We start from the raw sequence: 26,575 nt of genomic DNA, 5'->3' as shown, positions 1-26,575 counted from the left end.
CTGAGGGCAATTTCTAACTGCTCATAATATCAGGATGTTCAGGTCTTAAAGTTTTTTAAAATTGTTTTGCATTTAATTTGAGGTGTGATTTGATGAATGTATGCTACTGTATAAATAGATGTACATACAGATAAATAATATAAATGTTTTGTGTTGTAGTATCACTGATGGAGGCATAAGATATTTTATGGATGGTCCTTCAGCTTCAAGGCTCAGAGAACTAAATCTAAGCAACTGCATTTTTATTACTGATTTATCATTGCTGAAAATTGCACAGCGGTATGGAATTTTATTTGTCTATCAGTATGTACAACTCAAAGTTTCCATTTACCTTTACAGAATATTTATAATACATTTGAATATATCCATGATTTTCAAGAACTCTGCTTTTGCATGAAAAACACAGAAATATTTAATAACTTTGGACCAGTCGTTTCACTACAACATTTTAGCAACTCTGTTAGGTCTCAAAATATTATCTTGTCATATCTAAAATAAAATCATTCTATTTTGTATTCTTGCCATTGTACCTGGTGTATTGCTGAGATTGAGTTGCCTAGGTTAATTAGAGATAACACAGTATGGAGCTGGAGGAACACAGCAGGCCAGGCAGCATCAGAGGAGCAGGGAAGTTGACATTTCAGGTCATGACCTTCTTCAGTTTAATTCTTGTCTATACTTTTGCAGACAGTACTATTGCAATGGGTATTACATTGGGTATTACAATGTTGTGGTTGGTTGGCTCGCTGAGCTGGTTCATTGTTTTTCCGCAGACGTTTCATTACCCTGCTGGGTAACATCATCAGTGCAGCCTCTGATGAAGCTGTTGTGTTTTCCCGCCTGTTATTTGAACTCTGGAGTCCGTTGAGCTGGATTACCTCACTTCCGGTTTTCCTTCACAGTGGAGTGTATATGGGGTCAAGCTCTATGTGTTTATTAATGGCTTTCTTCCTGGCGTACCAGGCTTCCAGGAATTCACGTGCTTGTCTCTGCTTTGCTTGTCCCAGGAACTTGGTGTTGTCTCAGTCGAGTTGGTGGGTCTCCTTATCTGTGTGGATAGAGATGAGTGAGTATTGGCCGCGTCTTTTTGCATCCAATTGATGTTCGTCTACCCTTGTTGTTAATTTCCTTCCTGTTTGTCTTATGTAGTGTTTGTCACAGTCTCTGCAGGGAAGCTTGTATATGACATTGATCTTGTTCATAGTGGGTAGTGGGTCTTTGGTTCGGGTGAGCAGTTGTCGTAGGGTTGATGTGGGTTTGTGTGCTACTCTGATGCCCAGTGGTTGTAGGAATCTTGTGGTCAGTTCAGATATGTTTTTGATGTGAGTGTGTCGGGGCATGCAGTATCTTCCTGGTGTCATTCGTGTAATAGGGATCTTTTGACCCAGTTTTTCGGGTATCCATTGCCTTTGAATACCTGGAAGAGGTGCACTTCTTCGGAAGTGAGGTAATCCAGCTCAACGGACTCTAGAGATCAAAAACAGGTGGGAAAACACAACAGCGCTTCATCGGAGCTGCACTGATGATGTTACCCAGCAGGGTAATGAAACGTCTGCGGAAAAACAACAAACCAGCTTGGCAAGCCAACCAACCACAACATCCACAACCCGAGCTACAAATCTACTCTAAAACCTTAGGTATTACAATATTACAATGGACTCTGTTTTTGCCTATGCATGATTATCTTTGGTGTGGCTCCTTTTTCTTATCTACATTCTAACATCAGCGTTGTCATCCAAAATCTTGGTTTCAGTTTCCACATGTATCTCTTCTCCACCTCACTTAATCCCTCTTCTGTTCTTTAATTGTCTGGCTGATTGTTTAGCACCTTGTATTGAATGTTCAGAATTTCCTCCAATTAAATACTGGGAAGATAGAAACCTTTGTCTTTGGGCACCCTCGCAAAACCTGATCCCCTCGCTACCAATTCCATGCCTCTTTCTAGCAAATGTTTGAGGCTGCACCAGATTGTGTGTAACTTTGGTGTGATATTTAGGTACTGTCTGCTGAGAGCTGCAACTGCGGATAACAGTATGCGCACTAATCTGGAAATGCGCACAATTCCAGGCCTGCTCTGTCATCACATACAATTTCAATGATGCTGAAACAGGGTTCAGCAGCAGGGAGTGAGGATAGATGGGGGAGGAAGAAGTGAGGTCAGGGATCATGCTGCTCTTCACAGCAGCCTCTGTTTCCGATTCTTTATTTTCCTTCTGAACCTCTTTCCCCCTCCACGCTTCCCTACCCTACCCCCCAAAAAACCTTGCACTTCACAGAGTTAGTTTTTGTGGTGGTTTGACCAGTTTCCCTCATCTAGCTCTGGTCTCATTCTGAGGTTTTCAATGCTCTGCACTCTTCCTTCCTTGCGTCTGAGTATACTGAGTACTTTAGTGTTTTCTTGTTCCTCTTCTGAGAAACAGTTCTGTGATTTTTTGGTTTCTTGTTATAGCAATGTATTACAATTTTGCCTTATTACACCTTGATCTGTTTCAACCCTGTATGAGCTTGTTTGCTGTGCTTTTCTCCACGATCATACCTTCTATCTGTTGATCTCTTATCCATATTCATTCCTGAACTGCAGCTGAGGTAACTCATACTCTACATTATATTAACATTTCTAGCTTGGTTTACTCTTTGCTCTTCTTCATGCTGCTTCACTCTGTTATGGCCAGTCTCAGTGATATTTGGCTTAGTTGCTGAGACAAAGGTGGATGTTCTGTTCTCAACCTTCTACACATAAAGAGCTGTGGTGCCAGTCTATGCTAAAGTGGTGATGGTCTTTAGCTTAATACTGCAAGACTTAGATTTCTTTTGTTCTGCTTCAATAATGTTTTGATTGTACAAACTCCTCGCTTAGCTTCTCCATTTGCTTGAGGATAATTTGGTGAACTTGTGACATGATTCTGAATTCCTGTTCTGCTCTGTTGACTGAAGTTTTTCATCTGCATTCTCAATTTGCTGCATGCCTGGTTTCAAAAAATTACTGCTTATTAAGTTTTGCAAGCCACTTTCTCTGCGTGGTGAGTGGTATTTCTGAGTTCCGATTAGTTTCTTAGAAGTGATTATTGTCTTACTGATATCACTTCTCGTTATCTCCAGACCAGTTCCCTAAAAAGTTGATCACTCTGAAAGAGTGTACAGCCTGTGTGAATTGCTATTCAAGCAATGAGTTGCTGTATTATCTTCTGCAGGTCTTTTTTAATCACTACCTAGTTCCTAATTTGTTTTACTAATAAATAGTAAATGGCATAATTTATTTAGTAAATATTATTTTATGTAGTAGTGAAATCTAAATTTTTTTGAACATTCTTGATGTACAATTTTTATTTTTCAATAAGTTATCAAATACATGATACCACAAACAGTGTTGGAACTATGATAAATGAATTTTCATTCTTATGATGAACATATATGTTATAGCATCCAATCTATAATCTATTGTAACTTTTTCAGGTGCCATAGTTTAACACATCTGAGATTGCGTTACTGTGAACGCTTAACTGACAGTGGAATTGAGTGGCTTGGGAACTTGCCTGTACTGAACACCATTGACCTAACAGGAACCAACATACAAGAGCAGGTTTAAAAAAAGTTTTCTAAAATAATAGTAAATGCTATTTATCTAAAATTCCATATGATATCAAGCAACTTTCTTTAGGTCATTAAACATAAAGATCAGCCACAGTAGGAAGAGGTTTCATTGTCATGATCAGCCTCCATTTAACCAATGTGATAAGAAATCTAATCACTGTTTAAATTGGAGAGATTATCAAGAAAGATTTCCTGTGTGATTAAACAGAAATCTATTATTTTAACTGAATGCTCAGCAGGATCACCTATAAATAATTTCTCCCAAATCAACTGGGGAATCAATTTAAAGGTTTTATTCTACTCAGCAACTTGACCTGTTGCTTTCTCTACCTAATTCCTCCCGATACTTTCAACCCTCCCCAATTATTATACCATCTCCAAGAAAGTAGCAATCTAAGTATCTTCTATTTCATTGAGCATAGAACCCACATATCCAACACCTGCTCCCCTTTGCTGGGGAGATGGAAATTCCATTGATGACCAGAATCTCTCAGAATTGGCAGGGTCTTAAGTAACCACTTCCCTCCAAATTTTCAGCAAGTTTAATCACACTGTCACTGGATTTATTGTGGTTGTCAAAAAGAGCTTGTATGTATTTTCAACGTATAGTTCAGTAACTGATGGCCTTATTCACCATACAAAATAACCAGCAGTTCTTTCAGCTTCAAGATGAAACAGATTTGAGCCTTCTAGCTTAATGAAGTGTACAATCAATCATAAACAGACAAATAAACAAAACATTCGATGAATTGAAAGAATGAGCAGAAACCCTTTCATTGCCTGCAGTATTTCATTTTATTACGTATTAATATTTCTTTAATTTTTAACAGCTTTAGCATGTAGTGACCACGTTGATTGAGCTACAGGCTCAGTTAATTTTAAGCATTTCACTGAGTCATTATTTTTAAAGATTGTGACGTTATTGAATCTTTGGTATTTGCAGAGTTGCTGCAGATTGATGTTGACTAGCTTCTATAATTTAGTCTTCATGGTATCAGGATATTATACAAAATATATATTGCTCCCTATTAATATTTTGTTTAAATCTAAAACTGCAACTTAATTTGAAACTCAAAGCAATGAAACATGAGCAATAATTAAAATAATTAATTAGATAAAATAAACTGCATGTTGAGTTATTTTACATTGTACTAACAATAAACAAAATGTACAAACAACACATTTTCAATCAACCCCAAAATGTGGACTGTGGGCTTTGACTTTCAGTGATCATAAAATTCTGCTTCTTCCTAAAATCTCAATGAATTGTCCAATGGAAGGGGTGAAATTGAATCTTACTTGTGTCAAATTTTAAAAACTTAGTGACAACTGTAAGGTACCCAGGCCTAGAAATTCAATAATTTGCCTGCTTTACATGGCATGGCATGGACAGTGCATAGCTATGCTGTTTTACTTGGTTGCTGTCAGCGTGTTCTATGTAGATAGATGTCATCATCGGTTGTTTGTTTCATCGCCAAGCCAGTTGTTCCATGGGGTGCGGACGTTTCATTACCATTCTAGACAACATCATCAGTGCGAACTCTAATCGAAGTGTTGGTGTTCTTCTCCATTCCAAATTTATATGATCCTCTGATGTGGTGGGTCTTGTCACTTCCGGTTCTGTTTTTCAGCAGCGGTCTGTATACGGGGTCTATTTCTATGTGTTTGTTAATGGAATCCTGTGTTGAGATCCAGGCATCCAGAAATTCCCTTGTATGTCTGCTTTGAGAGGTGAAGTCGTTTTGCCTTTCCCACCCAAGACATCATGACCTCATAAGATTGGGTGGAGCCAGTCTTCAGCATTAACCCTTTCAGACGTCACATCACCCAAGATATTAGAGTAGGCTGCAGATTAAACATCTAGGGTATGGGTGATAAATATTAGATATTAAAAAAAAACTTCATTACAATGTAAAAATAAACGTTTTAAGCTACTTGTTAACATCCCTTTTGGAAATTGGTCTGCTTAGCATCTAATTTTACATGTGGTAAATTCACTCAGTAAATCAAGTTGTTAGCTTATTCCTTGTATGCTCAGTTTTTTTCTGTCAACAGTCATAACTCATTTAATCTGCTGGTTATCAATCCAATAATCTAGGCTAAATGAAATTCAAAGACCTCTTGATTTTTAAAATTTTAATTTCAATAATTCTTTTAATTTCCATTGATTTCTTGTCAGAGTTTAGGAGGTCTCTCCAACAACACCAGGATAACAGAGTTCACGGTGGCAGAGTGTTCGGGAGTTACTGATATTGGATTACAGGTAAAATTCATTTGTGTTTTTAGAAATGTATTATTTAGCTTTTATAAGCCTGCAAGGAAGATTGGTCTTTTGTTTTAGAAATACAGGTAATATATTTTAAATATAAGTACACTTAATTTTCAAGACAGTCAAATTTGAATTAATACAATAATGCATATGTGGCATGTGACATGTATACAAATTTCTTAGGGAGCAATTAATTATCTGACAGGCTTTTTGGTTCACTTGCAAGCAAACTATTTACAAAGGCTCACATGTGTCAGTAAATTACACATGCAAAGCATTCATGAACCTCTCATTCGAGGAATTGGAGCTGCTCAGTTTCTTTCCAGGAGCAGGCACATAAATTGGCGCCTATCAACAAATCAGCTTAGCTGAATTTGCATGCTAATTGGTTATAATTCAGCAATTTCCTATCGTAGGCCATCCTTTTATCAGGTAGGATTCTTTGCAGGGAAGAAAGCAAGTTACATGGTAGCCTTCCAATTTAAGGTGATACAATTTCTTTTATTTATTCATTTGCGGGATGTGGGTATTGCTGGCTGGCCAGCATTTATTGCCCCTCCCTAGTTGCTCTCCAGAAGGTGGTGGTGAGATGCCTTCTTGAACCACTGCAGTCCACCTGCTGTGGGTTGACCCACAATACCATTAGGGAGGGAATTCCAGAATTTTGAATCAGTGACAGTGAAGGAACAACGATATATTTCCAAGTCAGAATGGTGAGTGGTTTAGAAGGTAACTTGAAGGTAGTGGTGTTCCCATATATCTGCTGCCTTTGTCCTTCCAGATGGAAGTGGTCCTGGTCTTTGGAAAGGTGTTGTCTGAGGATCTTTGCTGAATTTCTGCTGTGCATCTTGTAGATAGTACACACTGCTGCTACTGAAGGTTGGTGTTGGAGTGAGTGGACGTTTGTGGATGTAATGCCAGGCAAGTGGGGAATCAGAAGGTGAGTTACTCATCGCAGTATTCCTACCCTCTGACCTGCTCTTGTAGCCACTGTATTTATGTGGTGAGTCCATTTGAGTTTCTGGTCAATGATACTGGATGCCGATAGTGGGGGATTCAATGATGGTAATACCATTCAATATCAAGGGGCAGTGGTTAGTTTGTTTCTTATTGGTGATGGTCATAGCCTGGCATTTGTGTGGTGTGAATGTTACTTGCCACTTGTCAGCCCAAGCCTGGATATTGTCCAGATCTTGTCGCATTTGAAATGGACTGCATCAGTATCTGAGGAGCCATGAATGGTGCTGAACATTGTGCAATTATCAGCGAACATCCCCACTTCTGACCTTATGATGGAGGGAAGGTCATTGATGAAGCAGCTGAAGAAGGTTAAGCTGAGGATATTACCCTGAGGAACTCCTGCAGAGATGTCCTGGAGCTGAGATGATTGACCTCCAACAACCACATCACCTTTCTATGTGCCAGGTATGATTCCAACCACCGGAGAGTTTGCTTCCAGATACCCATTGATTCTGCTTTTGAGAGGGCTCCTTGATGCTGCACTTGGTGGAATGCAGCTTTGATGTAACGGGCTGTCACTCTCACCTCACCTCTGGAATTCAGCTCTCTTGTTCATGTCTGAACCAAGGCTGTAATTAGTTCAGGAGCTGAGTGGCCCTGAGCAGGTTGCTGAGCAGGTGCTGCTTGATAGCCAATATTGATGACACCTTCCATCACTTCACTGATGATCGAGAGTAGATTGATGGGGCAATAATTGGCTTTGTTGGATTTGTCCTGCTTTTTATGTACAGGCCGTACCTGAGCAATTTTCCACATTGCTGGATAGATGCCAGTGTTATAACCATACTGGAACAGCTTGGCTAGGGAAGCAGCAAGTTCTGGAGCACAAGTCTTCAGTACTATTGCCAGAATGTTGTCAGGGCCCGTAGCCTTTGTAGTAACAAGTATTGCCAACCATTTCTTGATATCATGTGGAGTGAATCAAATTGGCTGAAGACTGGTATCTGTAATGCTGGGGACCACTGAATGAGGCTAAGATGGATCATTTACTTGGCACTTCTGGCTAAAGAATGCTGCAAATGCTTCAGTCTTATCTTTTGCACTGATGTGCTGGGCTCCCCCATCATTGATGATGGGGATATTTGTGGAGCCTCCTTCTCCAGTAAGTTGTTTGATTGTCCACGTCCATTCATGACTGGATGTGGCAGGATTGCAGGTCTTAAATCCTATGTGTTGGTTGTGTGATCGCTTAGCTCTGTCTATCACCTGCTCTTCTGCTGTTTGGCATGCAAGTAGTCCAGTTTGGTGGCTTCACCAGGTTGACACCTCATCTTCAGGTATGCCTGGTGCTGCTTCTGGCATGCCCTCCTACAATCTTCATTGAATCAGGGTTGATCTCCTGGCTTGATGATAATGGTTAGAACAAAGAAAAGAACAAAGAAAATTACAGCACAGGAACAGGCCCTTCGGCCCTCCAAGCCTGCGCCGATCCGGATCCTCTATCTAAACCTGTCGCCTATTTTCCAAGGATCTGTATCCCTCTGCTCCCTGCCCATTCATGTATCTGTCTAGATACATCTTAAATGACGCTATCGTGCCCGCCTCTACCACCTCCGCTGGCAACGTGTTCCAGGCACCCACCACTCTCTGCAAGTGAGGGATATGCCGGCACATGAGGTTACAGATTGTGCTGGAGTACAATTCTGCTGCTGTTGATGGCCCACAGCGCCTCATGGATGCCCAGTCTTGAGTTGCTAGATCTGTTCGAAGTCTATCCCATTTAGCATGGTGATAGTGCCACACAACATGATGGAGGTTATTCTCAATGTGAAGGTGGGACCTCGATTTTTTTTCCTTTATTCATTAACAGGATGCTGGCTAGACATGCATTTATTGTCCATCCCTAATTTCCCAAAGGGCAGTTCAGAGTCAACCACATTGCTTTGGGTCTGAAGTCACATGTAGGCCAGATACCATCCAGGTAAGGATGGCAGTTTCCTTCCCTAAAGGACATTAGTGAACCAGATAGATTTTTCTGACAATCAACAGATAGATTTTTCTGACAATTTTTCTGTCATCATTAGACACTTAATTCCAGATATTTTATTGAATTCAAATTCCACCATTTGCCATGGTAGGATTCGAGCCCGGATCCTCAGGACATTATCTGGGTCTCTGAATTAACAGTCCAGCGATAATACTACTAGGCCAACGCCTCCACAAAGACTGTGCGGTGGTCACTCTTACCGATGCTGTTTTGGACAGATGCATCTGCGCCTGGCAGATTGGTAAGGATGAGGTCAAGTATGTTTTTCCCTCTTGTTGGTTTTCTCACCACCTGATTTGATTTAATTTGATTTATTGTAGTCACATGTACCCAAGTACAGTTAAAAGCTTTGTTTTGTGAGCAGTACAGGTAGTTCATAGCAAACAAGGACATACAGATCATAGTGTGCTTAGACAGAACAAGGTACACAAGGTTATGGTGCACGGGTGGTGCACAAAGCAAGGTCAACATTAGCAAGATCAACATTTTGAAGTTAGAGAGGTCCATTCAGCAGTCTAATAATGGCAGGGAAGAAGCTATTCTTGAACCTGTTGGTTCATGTGTTCAAGCTTCTATATCTTCTGCCTGACAGAAGAGGTTGGAAGAGAGCTTCACTGGGATGGGAGAGATTTTTGATGATGTTGGCAGCCTTCCTGCAGCAATGAGAAGTGTAAATGGAGTCCATGGATGGGAGGTTGGCTTCTGTGATGGTGAGGCTGTGCACACAACTTTCTGTAGTTTCTTACCATCCTTGGCTGAGCAGTTGCCATGCCAGTCCATTATGCACCCGCATAGAATGCTTTTTATGGTGCATCTGTAAAAATTGATGAGGGTGCTTATGGACATGCTGAATTTTCTAAGCTGCCTGAGGAAGAAGAGGCGCTGGTGTGCCATCTTGACTGTTACATTTACGTGGGAGGCCCAGGACAGATAGTCAGTTATTGTCACTCTAGGAACTCTCGACCCTCTCTACCTCAGCTCCATTGATGTAGATAGGGGTGTGTCCTCTTCCTTTCTTCCTGAAGTCAATGATCAGTTCTTTTGTTTTGCCAACATTGAGAGAGAGATTGTTATCATTGCGCCATGACACTAAGCACTCTATCGTCCTGTTATCTGCCTTTTCATTGTTTGATATCCATCCAACCAAGGCAGTGCCTTCAAAGAACTTGTAGATGATTTTTGTTTGGAATTTGGCTGCACAGTCGTGGGTGTACAGGGAGTACAGTAGGGGGCTGAGAACACATCCTTGTGGGGCACCAGTGTTGAGGTTTATCGTAGAGGAGGTACTGTTGTCTATCTTCACTGATTGTGGTCTGTGGGTCAGGAAGCTGAGGATCGAGTTGCAGAGGGCAAAGCGGAGACCTAGGTCTCAGAGTTTTGACATTAGTCTGGAAGGGATTATTGTGTTGAAAGCAGAGCTGTAGTCGTTCAGCTGGAGCCTGATGTAGGTGTCCTTGTAATTCAGATGTTCCAGGGATGAGTGTAGGACAAGGGAAATAACATCCATTGTGGACCTGTTTCACCGGTAGGCAAATTGCAGGGAATCAAGTCAGGCTGGGAGGGTAGAGTTCATGTGGGCCATGACCAGCCATGAGAATTCATGGGGTCCAGAACCAATGTTAAGGATTCCCAGGGAATCTCCCTCCTGACTGTATACTACTATGCTCCCGGTGGGACAGGACATATCCAGGGATGGTGATGATGGTGTCTGGGACCTTGTTTGTAAGGTATGATTCTGTGAGTATGACTATGACAGGCTGTTGCTTGACAAATCTGTGAGACAGTGCTGGCAGTTTTGGCACTAGCCCCCAGATGTTGGTAAGGAGTACTTTGTGGGATTGACAAGGCTGTTTCTACAACAGGGCAGCAGTTATGATGTGCTGTTAATGAGACAAATGTTGAACTTTGGTTTCTTGATTTTTTTTTCAAAAACTGTTATACGTGTCAAAAATGAATTAAAACAAGGGATGATTCTCATTTTCTATTGATCAAAAAAGCACTTGAAATACCAATGAAATGCTACTTTTCAGCATGCATTATTATTCACAACCCATCCAAAGAAGATGTTCTTAACAGGTTTCAAACAATCACATTTTGTTTTATTCCCACTTCTAAATTACATTTTAGGGCCAAGAGAGAACATTTTTTTTCTGGTGGAGGTAGAGGCTTATAGTCAAAAGGGTGGTTTTTAACCATACCTGCTTGGCAGAAACCATGTAGGTAGCCAGCTAGGTTTATCCAGAAGACTTCCCTGACAACATCCAGCTTCATTCCCATGTCTTGTATTCTATTTTGCTCTTCTGAGCAAAAGGCAAGAGTACATGCAGGAAGCTAGTGGGATCTTATTTAAATATGCAAATTCATGAAAATAGCACAGGGCCTAGCCACAGTTTTCACCTATGGCCTTGAGTTAAGCCATTCCTTTGCAAATTTGTGAAAATAATTTGATACAATAGAGTTTTTCTTTTTCTGGAAATGCCTCATTCAAAACCTAGGAAGTGCAAAAAAATTACTTTGGTACAAAATCAAATTCAAGTATATTTAGAAATCAGGATTCAACCTAGAGCAACTGATAGATACTGTAGTCTAAGTCAAAAATATTTTTAATCATGGCCTTTAGTTCATTGTCGTAGAATATACTGACACTGTTAAAATTATTTTTAATGTCTTGGGTTTTCCTCCTTTCTGTTATCTGAAAATTATCTGTATGATCCATCTAAAAGAACACAGACAATACTTTTATGGTCTTTAATGAAGAAGTTGGTATCCATGTTGTTAGTGCCTGCCTGTAGTAAAATTTATATTAAAATTTGACTGGCTCTGAAACTGTCACCTGCATTCCAAGATCTACATCATTAATATAAATCAGGAAAAGCAAGTGTCCCAATACTAATCTCCAAGGAGCTCTACTCTACTTCAAACCTTCCGTCAACTTAAAAAAGTCTATTAACCAATACTATTTCCTATCAGTCAGCCAAGTTTATACATTTTGCGACTGTCCCTTTTATTCCATAAACTATAATTTTTCTTTAATCTGTTGCGTGATACTGTATCAAACAACTATTGAAAGTCATTTTACGACACATCAACAATCTGCTACTTCTTCAAAAACTCCAACAAATTGGTTAAGCATGATTTTCTATAAGAAATCCATGCTGGCTCTTCCTAATTTAACACAGATTTGTCTCAAATTATTGTTTTTAGATATTTCCCCACTACCAAAATTAGGCTGATTGTTCTGTAATTGCTTTGTTTATGCTTACAAACATTTCTGAACAAGGCATAAATGTTTCCAATTCCCTAGTCCTCTGACACCACCCCCAAGACCAGGAATGACTGAAAGACTACAGACAGTGCCTCTGCAATTTCCAGTCTCACTTACTTCAATATCCTTGAATGTATTTCATCTGATCCTGCTTCTCACCAACTCTTAGGGGCTTCCCACTGCCGTTGACATTTTGCCAACAATGTGTGGGCCCCTCGCCTCATTGTGAGATTACCTGGGGAACCCTGATAGCCTCTTTGGAGACCCTCCTTTTTGGTAGTCTGTGATGGGGCCCCCAGTTGCAATGGTCACCCCTGAAACAACAGTCCCCACTTTCATCAACTCCCCCACTCTCCTTGCCAAAGAATGCCTAACTGGTTGACTTTTCACCACATTCACTTTGTTGCAAAGGCAGTGTCCTTGGCTATAGCTGGGTGTAGTCTCAGCAACGGTCACTGGTCCTGTGATATGACTTAGATTGTGGCTGTTGCGCCACCAATTGGGTGACAGCCCTTATTGTTAAATATTTTAAAGGTAGAGGAGCCTCAGCAGAAACTACTTAATTGCTAGATGGGCTTGAAATCTGGCTTTAGATACTCCAAACAACTGAGTTGGAATTCCCTCAGCTTTCAGGCTCATTGTTCAGAATTCTGTAGCATCAGCAAAATTCTATCCACAACTCATGATAAGTAATGCAGTAAAGTCAGGTACAGAAATTGCCGGAAAGCTCAGCAGCGCCGACAGCATCTGTAGAGATAAAGCATTGACCCTTCATCAGAATGTTCTGAATGTTAGTTGCTGGTTGATTTCTTCTGCTGTTTCTTCAATTCTACGTGCTTTAGTATTTTTCCATGGTTTTATGAAGCTTCAAAATTTTACAGGGATTGTGATGGTAGGTGCTAACTTTAAGACTATTGGTGTGCTGAAGCAATGATTCCAGGCTGCTGTGTAAAATCCCTGATGTATACAGCTGAAAGGGAGAGCTCTTGTGGTGCAGTGGTGGTGTACCTACTTCTTGGCCAGAAAGTCCTAAGTTAAGTCCCACCCTCCAAAGAGGTGTGTCATAATGTGTCTGAGCATTTGTTTAAAAACTTACATTTTACAGCCGAGGGGTATTGAGATGTGCAGTGAACTCACCATCATGAGTAAACAACCTTTGCCGCCACTCATCAGATGAGTTGAGGCAAAGGAGGATAAGACGAGAAAGACGAATAGTTACACAGAATTCAGCAATTTGGCCTGTCATGTCCATGCTGATTTCCTGTAAGAATTAGTCAATTTGACCCACTCCCCACTTTTTCCAAGTAGCATTGCAATTGTCACCTTTGGATAGTTATCCAATTGCCTTCTGAAGTCCACAATTAGACTTGCCTCCCCCACATTCTCAGACAATGCATTCCATTTGTGACATAAAAATGTTTTTCCTCATTTTGCCTTTGGTTGTTTTGCCAATTTATTTTTAAATTATTTCCTCTGGCTCTCAACCCATCCACTATATATTCTGACTAGACCTCTAAAGATGTGGAACACCTACATCAGATGTGCTTTCAACTTTCTCTTCGAAAAGAGCAACACCAACTTCTCTAATTTATCCTTGTAACTGAAGAGGCTCTGTTGGTACCAAGAAATAGGCAAGAGTGGCAAGAGCTCCTGTTTGGGGAATATCAGGAATTAGGAAAAAATTAAAGAACAGGATGTCAAGGGTTATGATCCCTCGATTATTACCAGAGCCATACGCAAATTGGCATAGAGATAAGAAAATTAGAGAAGTAGATTTAGTTTTAGATTTAGATTTTATTGTCATACTCAAGTACAGGAATACAGGAATACAGCAAAAAGTGTACAATGACAACATTCCTGGTGCCATCTTAGGTACAAAGGTACCTATGTACAAAATCTTAGGTACAAAGTAGAAAAATAATGAAATAAAGTTAAAAGTTAAGTCCTTAAGTGCTTAGACATTTTGGGCTCACATTCCCCACAAGGGTTCAAACTCTGCACTGGGTTTGCTCTCCCCGGAGCTTGACACCACCTCAGATGCTGGGAGACCTCAGTCTGCCTGCTATCGCTACTGCCACAGATGTCAGGGACGTGTGTCACACCGCACTGGGCTCAATCTCCCCTGCACTGGGCTCACTCTCTCACTCTCCTTGTACTCTCTCACTCTCCCCCGCACTGGACTTGATCTTAACCGCCCTGTACCAAGCTGACTCCCTCCAACGCTGCTGCTAGGAAGAAACCTTGCCTGAGAAGCGCACTTTACGGAAGATAAGTAGATTAAAGTAAAAAAAAGCTGTGAAAGAAAAAAAAGTAAAAGCAGGCAGAGCAGGTGAGACCACGCAGGAGCTTGCACGCTGTGCTGCTACTCCGCTGCCATCTTGGTCAACCAAAATAAAATAAACATGTGGCTAAAGGAATGGTGTAGAAACTGGGGTTCCATTTCATCGGGCACTGGCATCGGTATTTGGACAGGAAGAAACTGTACCATTGGGACAGGTTTCACCTGAACTGATCTAAGACCAGTGCCCCAGCAGAAGGCTAAATAACATGGTCACAAGGACTTTAAAGTAGTAAATGGGGGTGGAGGAGGTGGCCTTGGGAGAAGTCAATACAGTTTCAAAAACAAGAAACAGGTCAGAGAGTAAAGAAACTGTCAGGAATCCCACTCTAGGTATGACATGTAATGGCAAAACTATCAGAAGTATATTGATTAAACCAGAAGATTGAAATTGTAAGAAGGTGAATAAAGCATTAGTGCTAAAGGACAGGTTAGAATGAATGGCTCAAAAGAGAGTTCAATACACAAATCATAGGTTGTACAGAATAAATTAAATTACTTCAGGCGCAAATTCAATTTGGAGATTATGACATAGTAGCCATCACGGAGATGTGGTTGCAGGATGTTCGGGACTTGGAACTAAACATACCAGGTTATAAGGTTTACAGGATGGATAGGGAAAGTGGCAGAGGGGTTGGAGTAGCCTTACTAATTAGAAATAAAATCACTTCAATGAGGGGACAATGTTATAAAGCGGAGGTCGACACCCCGCCCCCACCCGATAACTAGAACTGAAACACCCACAAAGGCTCACCTCACCCTATAATCTGTTAACAGAATTGTGAAAAGTGGTATAACCTACCTCTCACCTTCTTGGCTGTTGCAAAGAAGTGGTTAAATGAAATGAACTCCTTTCACTGTAATCATCAAGTAACAATTTATTTATTTAACTCTAACAGTGAACAAATTAACTGAACCGTTAACGAACTGGACAATTCCCCTTTAACTATTCCCGAATAAAACAAAATTCTAATGGTATGCTGTCCCAATAAATACAAGTCCCACTTATATAAACCAAAGTAACAAAAACATTAAAATTTAGACTCTCAAAATTACAGCCAGGATACATCTTCCAAAATGTTCTGTGCCTTCTCTGCTGACCTTCAGTCAGTAATGCCTTTCTCCATCGAATTCTTGTGTCAGGAATATTAGCTAAGAGTGATGCTGTACCTTTAGTTAGATGATGGTTACTCTAAGAGCTTAGAGAATTCTGGAAGAGCCAGTGATTTTCTGTTTAGAGCTGATGGTGGTTAACTCCATCAGATGACAGTTGCTCTCACACCGATTTTCAAATGCCATCTTCTTTTATACCCTTGATAACATATTAATTTCTTACAATATAATTGGTCCTATGTTGTCAAAACCATCAGATTTAAATTTAATTGGTTTTAGTTTCTAAGTGCCTGGTTTAAATTAATTGGCTGATATTCAAACTAGTTGCCTTGCTAACGAAACAAAACCGCTGCCTGGATTGCTAACCATACAGCCTTTGATACAAATGTTTTGATTTTGGGAGCTCTCTGTACACCTGCAAACCACAAGCTGCCCACAGGCATTTTTTTTTTGGACCTTTAAGCCCATCTTTTAAAGGGACCACACACTCTTCCCCCTATCATTTTACAAACATCAAATTCTAACGTCCTGCCTTCCAATCCACAAATACTCTACTCAACTTCACAACAAAAACAAATAGAGACTTCATGAATGTGGAACAGTAAAGGATCTAAAACTGTAACAAAGTGTCATCTGTAGACCACCTGGTAGCAGCTCTAAAGTGCTAGATCATATAAATCAGAAATTAGGCAAGTGTGTAGCAAAGTCAGAGTAGTATTAATGGAGGATTTTAACTTTAACGTGAATGGGAGACAGACAAGTACCTGTCAGAAAGGTAGTGAATTTCTGGAGTGTGTCCAGGCTAGTTTCCTATAGCAATGTGTCCTTGATGCAACACAGGTAAAAGCAATATTAGATTTAATAACGAATTGGACTTAATTAATAACCTAAATGTGCATGAACATTTATCAAATTATGATTATAACGTGATCAAGCTCAATTTAGCATTTGTTAGTAAAATGCTTGCATGAGCTACTTGGATTTTAGATTTAGGTAAGGCTGACTTTAATGAGAGGTGACAGAGACTGTCCACAGTAAACTGGAAAATCTGTTAATGGATTAAACGACTGAAGAACAGTGGAGGATGTTTAAAGAAGCATTTAATGCAATACAGAACCAGCTTATACCCCTAAAAGGGAAAAGCTCCACTTGGCAGAAAAAAAAAGCTATGGCTAAAGAGATAGACAACAGATCTTGCTGAATGGGAAAGATACAAAGACCAGTAAAGGGCACAAAGCAGCTTATAAGGGCTACTAAAAGGGATTATGAAAGGAAACTTGCAAGGGACATCAAAATCAATAAGAAAAGAAATTATAGTTACATAAAGGGAAAGCGGGTAGTCAGAAGAAATGTTGCCCCATGAAAGACTGAAAGTGAGGATGTTGTCAATGATGATGGGGAAAAGGCAGACATGTTGCATTGTTACTTTACCTCAGTATTTACAGTAGAAAAGGAAGATAGTTTGCTGGAAGTCCTAAAGAGATTAATAAAATTAAAATAAATAAAACATCTGACAATAAGGAAATGAACAGAACTGAAGTGTGACAAATTCTCAGGACCTGACGGTTTCCATCCAAGGGTGTTGGAGGATATAGGGGTGCACATTGTAGATGCCCTAACTGTAATCTTTCAGAGTTCCCTAGATTCCAGTGTCATCCCCTGGATTGGAAAATTGTACATGTCACTCTACTTTTTTAGAAGGGAAAAGAGGAATTCCAGGGAATTATGGACTAATTAGCCTAATATATGTGGTGGAGAAATTGTTGGAGTCTTTAATCAAGGATAGGGTAACTGAACACCTCAAATTTTCAGTTAATCAGGGAGAGCCAGCATGGATTCAATACAGGTAGGTCATGCCTGACAAACCTCACTGAATTTGTTTGAAGAGATGACTAAGGTAGTGGAATATTTATGGATGTTGGTTATGTGGATTTCCAGAAGGCATTTGATAAAGTCCCACATAAGAGATTGTTAACTAAAGTAGGGTCCTAAAGAACTGAGGGCAAATTACAGCCATGGCTGGGAAATTGGTTGAGTGGCAGGTGACAGAAAGTAGGGATAATGGGAGGTAGTCATATTGGCAGGATGTGACTAGTGATGTCCCACGAGGATCTGTGTTAGGGCCTCAATTATTCACATTATTTATTAATGGCTTGGATAACAGAATAGAAAGTCATATACGCAAAATTTGCTTATGACAAAATTAGGGGCATTATAGACTGTGTTGATGAGAGCATAAAATTACAAAAGGATATTGATACTTTAGGTGAATGGGCAAAATTATGACAGATTTCAATGTAAGCAAGTATGAGGTTATCTGGACACCACACCTTAGGAAGAACTTGATTTTTGATTTGATTTATTACTGTCACATGTACCAAGATACAGTGAGAAGTATTGTTTTGTGTGCTGTCTAGGCAAATCATACCTTACATAAGTATATCTGGGCAATAGAACAGAATGCAGAATGTAATCATCCAGTTGCAGAGGATGGAGCAGAGTCCTAAGTGTCAAAGTTTGGAGATAAGTTTGGCTGGAATTACGGTATTGAATGCAGAGCTAAAGTCAATAAAAAGGAGTCTGATGTAGGTTCCTTGTTATCCAGATCATAGAATCCCTAGAATGTAGAAGCAGGCTGTTGGCTCATTGAGTCCACAATGACCCTCTGAAAAGCATACTACCAGAACCATCCCATCTCTGTAACCCTGCATTTCCCATGGTTAATCCACCTAACCCGCACATCTCTGGACTGTGGGAGAAAACCAGAGCACCTGGAGGAAACCCATGCAGACATGGGGAGAATGTGCAAACTCTACACAGACAGACACCCGAGGGTGGAATCAAACGCGGGTCCCTGGGACTGTGAGGCGGCAGTGCTAACCATTGAGCCACGATGCCACGTCTGTTCCAGGGATGAGTGTAGGGCCAGGGAAATCGCTTCTGCCACGGACCTGTTGCAGCAGAAATGTAGTGGATCAAGGCAGTCTGGGAGGCTGGAGTCAATGTGTGCCATTACTAACCTCTCGAAGCACTTCATAATGATGGATGTCAGAGCCACCAGGTGGTGGTCATTAAGGCATGCTACTGATTTTTCTTTGGCACTGTGATGATAATGGTCTTCTTGAAGCAGGTGGGAAGCTCAGATTGGAGTAAGGAGAGGTTAAAGCTTTCTGGCGAATATTCCAGCTAGCTGGTCTGCGCATGATCTGAGTGCATGAGCGGGACTCCATCCAGTCACTTTCTGTGGGTTTACTCTCAGGAAGGCCAATCTGATGTCTGCAGGGGTGACTGTGGGTACAAGGTGCACCTGAGGATGACATCATTTCACTGATGTTCTGTTCAAAACAAGCATAGAATGCATTGAATTCATCAGGGAGGGGTACATTGTTGCCAGCGATTCTACTTGACTTTGCTTTCTGCCCGTTATATCGTGTAAGCCTTACTCCAATCAACATGTGTTTGTGTGGTTAGTCTGGGACTCTTAGCTTAGTCTGGTATTGTTCCTTGGTGTCCCTGATGGCTTTGCAATGGTTGTACCTATATTTCCTGTATAGATCAGGGTCATCCAACTTGAACGCTTCAGACCAGGACTTCAGTAGGGAGTGGATCTCCCAGTTCATCAATGGTTTCCATTTGGGGAACACTTGGGTTAAGTTCTTTGGCACACAGCCCTCTAAACACTTACTGCTGAAGTCTGTGACGGTGGTGGCATACTCATTTAAGTTTATGCTGGGTTCCAGTGGACCAGTCCACTGACTTCAAGTAGTCATGTAGGATCTCATCTGTTACCTCAGACCAGCACTGTACGACTTTCTGTACTGGATTCTCACACTTCACTTTCTGCTTGTAAACCAGGAGAAGGAGCACAGCCTCATGGTCTAATTTTCCAAAATGTGAAATATATTGGCCTTGGAGAGAGTACAGCATAAGTGTACAAGAATGATACCTGGACTTCAGGGGTTAAATTATGAGAAGACATTATAAGTTCAGCCTGTTTTCTCTAGAATTTAGAATGTTAAGGGATTATTAGATTGAAGCCTTCAAGAAATTAGTAGGAAAAGACACGGTAGATCAAGATAAACTACTTCCACCAGTTGGAGTTTCTAGAACTAAGGTCATAGTCTAAAAATTAGTGCCAGACCTTTCAGGAGAGATGTTGGGGAGGGATTCTACACATGGAGTGGTAGAGGTTTGGAACGAAATATTTGTTGAGCAAAGGTATTTAGGGGTATGGGCCAAAGGCAGTTATATGGAATTTGGCCACAGATCAGCCATGATCTCATTTGAATAGTGGAACAGGCTCAAGAGGCTGAAGGGGCTGAATGGTAGATTCCTGTTCCAAAATTCCTATGTTCCTGTGTTACTATGACCTATTCCCCTATGAATCTATGTTCTATATTCTTAATCTATGTTCTATGTTCAAACTGAGCTCCCACAGTTTGAGAATTGACACAGTGCTCTCAGGGAGTGACAGAAGCATGAACCTGTCATCTCTTCTCAGCATTACAGTAGTTACATAGAAACATGGAAAATAGGAGCAGGAGTAGGCCATTTGGCCCTTCAATCCTGCTTTTCCATTCATTATGATCATGGTTAATAATCCAACTCATTAGCTTGCTCCTGCTTTCCCACCCATTCCCTTTGATCCTTTTAGCCACAAGTACTATATCCAACTCCTTCTTGAAATCATACCAAGTTTTGGCCTCAACTGCTTTATGTGGTAGCGAATTCCACAGGCTCACCACTCTCAAAGTGAAAAATTTTCTCCTCCTCTCAGTACTGAATGGTACACCCCATATGGTTATACTGTGACCCCTGGCTCTGGCCTCGCTTGCCACCAACATCCTTCCTGCATCTACCCTTTCTAGTACTATTAGAATGGTATAGGTTTCTATGAGATCCCCTCTCATTTTTCTTAACTCCTGTGAATATAATCCTAATGAATTTAACCTCTCCTCATATGTCAGTCCTGTCATCACGGGAATCAGTCTGATAAACCTTCACTGCACTCCCTCTATAATAAGAACATCGTTCCTCAGATAAGGAGACCACAATTGCACATGAAATTCCAGGTGTGGTCTTACCAAGGTCCTGTATAATTGCAGCTCAGCATCCCGCTCCTGTATGTGAATCCTCTCTCTGTGAATGTCAACATATGAGGGATATGGACCGAGGGCAGGCAGAAGGCGTTAGTTTAATTTGGCGTCACATTTGGCACAATACCATGGACTGAAGCGCCTGTTCCTGTGGTGTAGAATTCTATGTTCTATTTTCTATACCATTTACTTCTTTTAGCTTCTGCTGCACTTACATGCTTACTTTCAATGACTGGTGTATGAGGACATCCAGGTCTTTGGCACACTCCCTTCTCAAATTTTAGCTATTCAGATGATAATCTGCTTCCCGACTTTGCTATCTCAATGGATAACCTCACATTTGTCCACATTATACTGCACCAGCCATGCATTTGCCCATGCACTCAGCTTGTTCAAATCATATTGAAGTATCTCTAAGTCCTACTCATAGCTCACGCTGCCACTCAGCTTTGTGTCATCTGCAAATGTGGGGCTATTATATTTAGCTCCCTTGTCCAAATCATTAATTTATATTGTGAATAGCTAGAATCCTAGCACTGACCCCTGCGGTACTCCTCTATCACTGTCTGCCATTCAGAAAAAGATCTGTTACTTCCTACTGTTTGTTTCCTGTCTGCCAACCAGTTTTCTAACCATCTCCCACTACTTGCAATCCCATGCCCTTTAATTTTACACACTAATCACTTATGTGCGACTTTGTCTGAAATCTCTTCTGAAAGTTATGCTCCCACCACTACCACTCTTCTAGTACCTTTGCTTTTGTCTCTCAGCTGGCTGGGCCAGATTACATGCTGAAACTGGGCATTCATAAGATGTACATTAATGGGATTCACAATGGGCTATTAGTTATTTTTTGTTATTAATATAATGAAAGATCAGGATACTACCATAAGCACTACCTTCTCAAGCATGTATTGCACATATCTCCAAACAATCTAAACAGTGAAATTTCTGCTTTAGTCAGCTGATGATATGGTACACTGTGTTGTTGGTGGATCCACAGTTTTCACTGAAGGCCCTCCAACAATATATGGTGGGATAGTGAAAGATACAGCATCTCTTGTTGCCTAGTAGCCATCAGGCAATCTATGTTGAAGGCCTAAACATGGGTATGATTTGCTGACTGTCACAGGATGATAGCATTTGGGGCTGTCAGGTTGGGGGGATTCACTGAAATGAATTTCTTTGGTATACTTGCATATAGTCTGAATCTTAAATGTCATGGTAGTGTCATTGTAGTAATATCACGAGACTAGTAATCCAGAGGCTAAGAGTCTTTAGACATTTGTTACCCAATTTTAGTCCTCAAGGGTTGAATCAGCCTTTGGACATCCATGACATCATTATCCCACTCTCATAAGTGCACATGGCCTTTCGAATTGGCACACTTTGCATGGACCAGGTGGTAAGCAACCATGAGAAGCTCCAGTACGTCTACTCACTAATTTGAACTGATCAGTTGTTGGGAATGAGAGAATCTAAATGTAAAATGCCTTTTTATTTGCCTGCTTAACAATTTTAATCTCCTACTTACTTTAGCATGTACATTCCCCACTATTCCAAACACTTCCTCAGGAAAGACAGAAAAAGGCAGAAATATGTTAAGGTTCTTCCTGTCTCCAAACTCACCTCCTACTGATCTGAGCAGGTTCTCCCACAAGTCATATCCTGCCAATTACAATGCATTCCATTCTTCCTACTCACTGTCTCCTGTGGCTTAGTCAATTTCCTAACCAGACCAATAATTTGGCTTCAATTTTGTGAGCTTCACCTCTAGTTGATAACTTCATAACTTTGTCAAATGCATTTTGTAAATCTATTAAAATAAGTTACATAGATATTGCTCTAGTCACCTCTTCAAAAAGTTCAGTGAGGTTTGTTAGGCATGACCTATGCTTTACAAATCCATACTGGCTCTTTTATCAGCTAAAAATATTCAAATTCTGTCTTTTCTGACAATGAATGTTAAACTAATTGGTCAATAACTTCCTGTTTCCCCCTCTCATCTTTCTGAAATAGTGGAGCCATATGAGAAATTTGTCAATCTAAAGGAATGGTTCCCAAACCAATTTTTTTTTAAAGATAGTAGTTAGGAAAGTTCTGCAAAGTTCTCACCTAATTGTTTCAAACAAATTGGTTTAGCAATCACAGAAGTTGCTAGAAAAGCTCAGCAGATCTGGTAGGATCACCAGACCTGAAACGTTAACTCTGATTTTTTTCTTCACAGATGCTGCCAGATTTGCTGAGCTTTTCCAGCAACTTCCGTTTTTGTTCCTGATTTAAAGCATACACAGTTCTTTCAGTTTTTATTGGGATAGCAATCATCTGGCCCTGGTTATCTAACATTTTTTAGTCCCATTATTTTCTTCACTATTGTTATTTTGCAGTGCAACAGATTATTCACTCAGCTATAATCTTCTTCCATAATTGAACCTCTACGTGTGACAATGACCCTTTGTACCAATTTTCTGATATTGCATATGAAGTATCACTGTGAAAATTGCGAAATTAATGTAACCTTGCAGTGAACCATTTATTTTTCTGATTGTACTTTATACTTGCAACCTATAATTATGATCTACTAAACAAATTATTTCATGTATAAAATATGAAAGTTATGAGTTAAAGTCTAGGAAATTTTCATCAAAACAGAAAACTGTGAGGACTGATGCACTCAGCTGTAAGTAATTTGGAAAACAGATCCATAGTTCTGATTCAATGAAAAGCAAACTTTTCCATATAAATCATCAAGGGATGGTATTTTACAGTATATATTAACAGAGAATGGTATTTTCCACAACTTATATTTAACCACAATGAAATAGCTGAGCAAAAGTTTGATGGAGTGGTTAGGAACTAAATTGAAATTATGTGGATGAAACCGTTAAATCATCATTATCATCTGACTATAAACTTGGCAAAAATTGTATAAATGTAATTTTAAATCTTCAGCATTTTTTCTACTGATCTTTGATCCCCACAATATCGTGTATATAGTGCATAGGGGGAAGGAAAATTGTGTTACAAAGTTGTTCATTGAGTTATAGAGAGTCATAGAGTCATACAGCACAGAAACAGAACTTTTGGTCCAACTCCTTCATGCCTACCAGATATCCTAAATAAATCTAGTCCCGTTTGCCAGCACTTGGCCCATATCCCTCTAAACCTTTCCTATTCATGTACCCATGAATGCCTTTTAAATGTTGTAATTGTACCAGCCTCCACCACTTCTTCTGTTTATTCCATACATGCACCAACCTCTGCATGAAAAAGTTGCCCCTTCTTTCCCTTTTAAATCTTTCTCCTCTCACCTTAAACCTATGCCATCTAGTTTTGGACTCACTCACCCCAAGGAAAAGACTTTGGCTATTCACTCTATCCATGCCCCTCATGATTTTATAAATCCCCATAAGGTCACCCCTCAGTCTCTGATGCTCCAGGGAAAATAGCCCTAGCCTATTCAGCTTCTCCCTGGAGCTCAAATTGTCCAACCCCTGCAACATCCTTGTAAATATTTTCTGCATTCTTTCAAATTTAACAACCTTTCCTACAGCAGGGAAACCAGAATTGAATGCAGTATTCCAAAAGTGGCCTAACCAATGTCCTGTTCAGCCACAACATGACTACTCAATGCATTGACCAAAAAATGCAAATGTAACAAACGCCTTCTTCGTTACCATGCCCACCTTCAAGGAACTATGAACTTGCATCCCAAGGTCTCTTTATTCAGCAACCCTCCTGAGGACCCTACCATTAAGTGTATAAGTCCTGTCCTGATTTCCCTTCCCAAAATATAACACCTCACATTTACCTAAATTCTCTGCCACACCTCAGCCCATTGGCCCATCCGATCAAGGTCCCGCTGTACTCTGAGATAACCTTCTTCACCGTCCACTCCAGCACCAATTTGGTGTCAGCTGCAAACTCACTAACCATTCCTTCTATATTCACATCCAAATTATTTATATAAATGACAAAAAGCAGTGGACCCAGCACCAATCCTTGTGGCACACTGCTTGTCACAGGCCTCCAGTCCAAAAAACAACCCTCCACCACTACCCTCTGTCTCCCACATTCAAGCCAATTTTGTTTCTGCATATCAATCAGCTTGCGGGGTCATCCGAGTGACTGTGCAACCATTCAGCCTAGAGGGAACATCGGTGAGTGCGTTGATGCATTTTATTGGCCCCTGACCCTGAAAAGAATACGCCAATCCCTGCAGGGGCTGCTAGGTGCAGAGATGGGCTACTTGAAAATAGTACTCCAGCACTTTGTCCCAGCTTCTAAAAGAAAACAAAAAACCTTTTACCCTCAACGTCCTCACTCATACTTCATGTCTTAGCCATTCCAATCCATGCCACTTCAGGCCCTCCACCCAAACTCTATATTTATATGACTGTATCCTTTAATTTTCCTATATTTTTGAACATGGAGGCAAATGAGAAAAGGACTGGTTTAAAAGCAAAGGATTTTTGAATGACAGCTGTGCTTTTTGAAAGCAAGTTATCTGACACTCATTGTAAATGCTGTTTACACAGCTGCTGGTTCAAGCAGTTTGGGAGAAGCCTATTTACATATGAACTGGAACCAGGGGGCTGCTTATGAAGTGAGAGGCAATCAGTAACCAATTGGTCTGAGAAATGCTGACTCGTTGTTGATAATAAAGGATAACAACTATGTGATCAGCTCCCAACTAGGTGAAAAACTTCGGGGTGAGTGTGTTTGGCACAGAAGCCATTCGACCACTGGAAGGGAAGAAACTGTTTCTTTCTCTGCAGCAAAAAGCACCTCAAGCTTAAAGAGAACCAGTTTATTTCCCTGCAAGCTGCGAGCATCACTTAATAAGTCAGGGACCTTTATTGGTGTGAACCAGTCACCCTGTGCCTCCTGCAAACAAGTGAAATTATCTATAGAAGGAACATCGAGAAATAACATCTGATCAGCAGAAGGATCATCTCAGCAAATCTATGGATAGGAACTACTGAACTTCCTTCCCAGTCCTACCCTCTGCCCATATTACCAACACTTTATTTTTGGTGTCTATCTGTATGTACTTAGGGAGTAAATTCTGAGAAGAAATCTGGAAAGGAGCCCATAGGGAATGATGTCCAAATACGTCATGTTTCCAGCAAACTCTGCAACCAAGCCAGGGCCAACTATGGTGCTTTAGATGCCATTTGAATTCAACTGGGAAGGCTGACATATTTGGGCAGTCCAGGATCTCCATAAATTCCAGTCAGGCTTCTGCTGTGAAGAAAACACTCTGGTTGTGTTACAAACCATAACACAACATGAGAAACAGCAGTTATGACTGATGAACACACCTCAATTGATGAAGAGAACAGATCTTAAGCACTATGACAGAGGGCACTGTTTCCCACTGGTTAACCACCATACATCTCAAATCAGCAAGCCCTGACTGGTGAGGTACTGATCCACCATGGTCCATCTGCTGCAAAGGTTGCTTGGAGCTCACAGCCTCTGTTCAATAAATGGACCTCATCTATCACACCAGACAAACAAAACATCCTCTACATCGGGGAAACCAAGCGGAGGCTTGGAGACCGCTTTGTGGAACACTAGCGCTCGGTTCGTGACACACGACTGCACCTCCCAGTCGCGAACCACTTCAACTCCCCCTCCCACTCCTTGGACGACTTGTCCATCCTGGGCCTCCTCCAGTGCCACAATGATGCCACCCGAAGGTTGCAGGAACAGCACCTCATATTTTGCTTAGGGACCCTGCAGCCCAAACGTCTCTATGTGGACTTCACAAGCTTCAAAATCTCCCCACCCCCGACCTCATCCCAAAACCAGCCTAGCTCGTCCCTGCCTCCTTGACCTGTCCATCTTTTCTCCCACCTATCCACTCCTCCCACCTCCCTGACCAACCCCC

General features: G+C 40.8%; 2 protein-coding genes across 3 annotated transcripts in view; one reads left to right on the top strand and one right to left on the bottom strand.

The window, feature by feature from the left end:
* fam185a (family with sequence similarity 185 member A) overlaps positions 1-26,575 on the bottom strand; it is a 146,922-nt gene that overhangs the window by 4,978 nt on the left and 115,369 nt on the right. The window contains exon 8 of one of the 2 annotated variants that reach the window (XM_048610447.1): positions 4,370-5,451. The exons of the other annotated variant lie outside the window; for it this stretch is intronic. Within the exon in view, the coding sequence (XP_048466404.1) occupies positions 5,444-5,451 (8 nt within the window). The 3' untranslated portion in view covers positions 4,370-5,443. Of the gene's footprint in view, positions 1-4,369; positions 5,452-26,575 lie in introns of those variants that run through there. 2 annotated transcript variants of the gene reach the window in all.
* Positions 1-26,575, top strand: part of LOC109927212 (F-box and leucine-rich repeat protein 13) — a 91,937-nt gene that overhangs the window by 43,146 nt on the left and 22,216 nt on the right. Inside the window, exons 7-9 of the mRNA XM_020527161.2 lie at positions 160-279; positions 3,454-3,580; positions 5,771-5,854. Of these exons, the coding sequence (XP_020382750.2) occupies positions 160-279; positions 3,454-3,580; positions 5,771-5,854 (331 nt within the window). The remainder of the gene's footprint in view (positions 1-159; positions 280-3,453; positions 3,581-5,770; positions 5,855-26,575) is intronic.

The sequence above is a fragment of the Rhincodon typus genome, chromosome 22 (assembly GCF_021869965.1).
Source record: "Rhincodon typus isolate 14 chromosome 22, sRhiTyp1.1, whole genome shotgun sequence".
In the NCBI taxonomy this organism is placed as follows: domain Eukaryota; kingdom Metazoa; phylum Chordata; class Chondrichthyes; order Orectolobiformes; family Rhincodontidae; genus Rhincodon; species Rhincodon typus.
The sequence above is the reverse complement of the archived record's forward strand: the minus strand, read 5'-3'. Positions and strand labels throughout refer to the sequence as shown.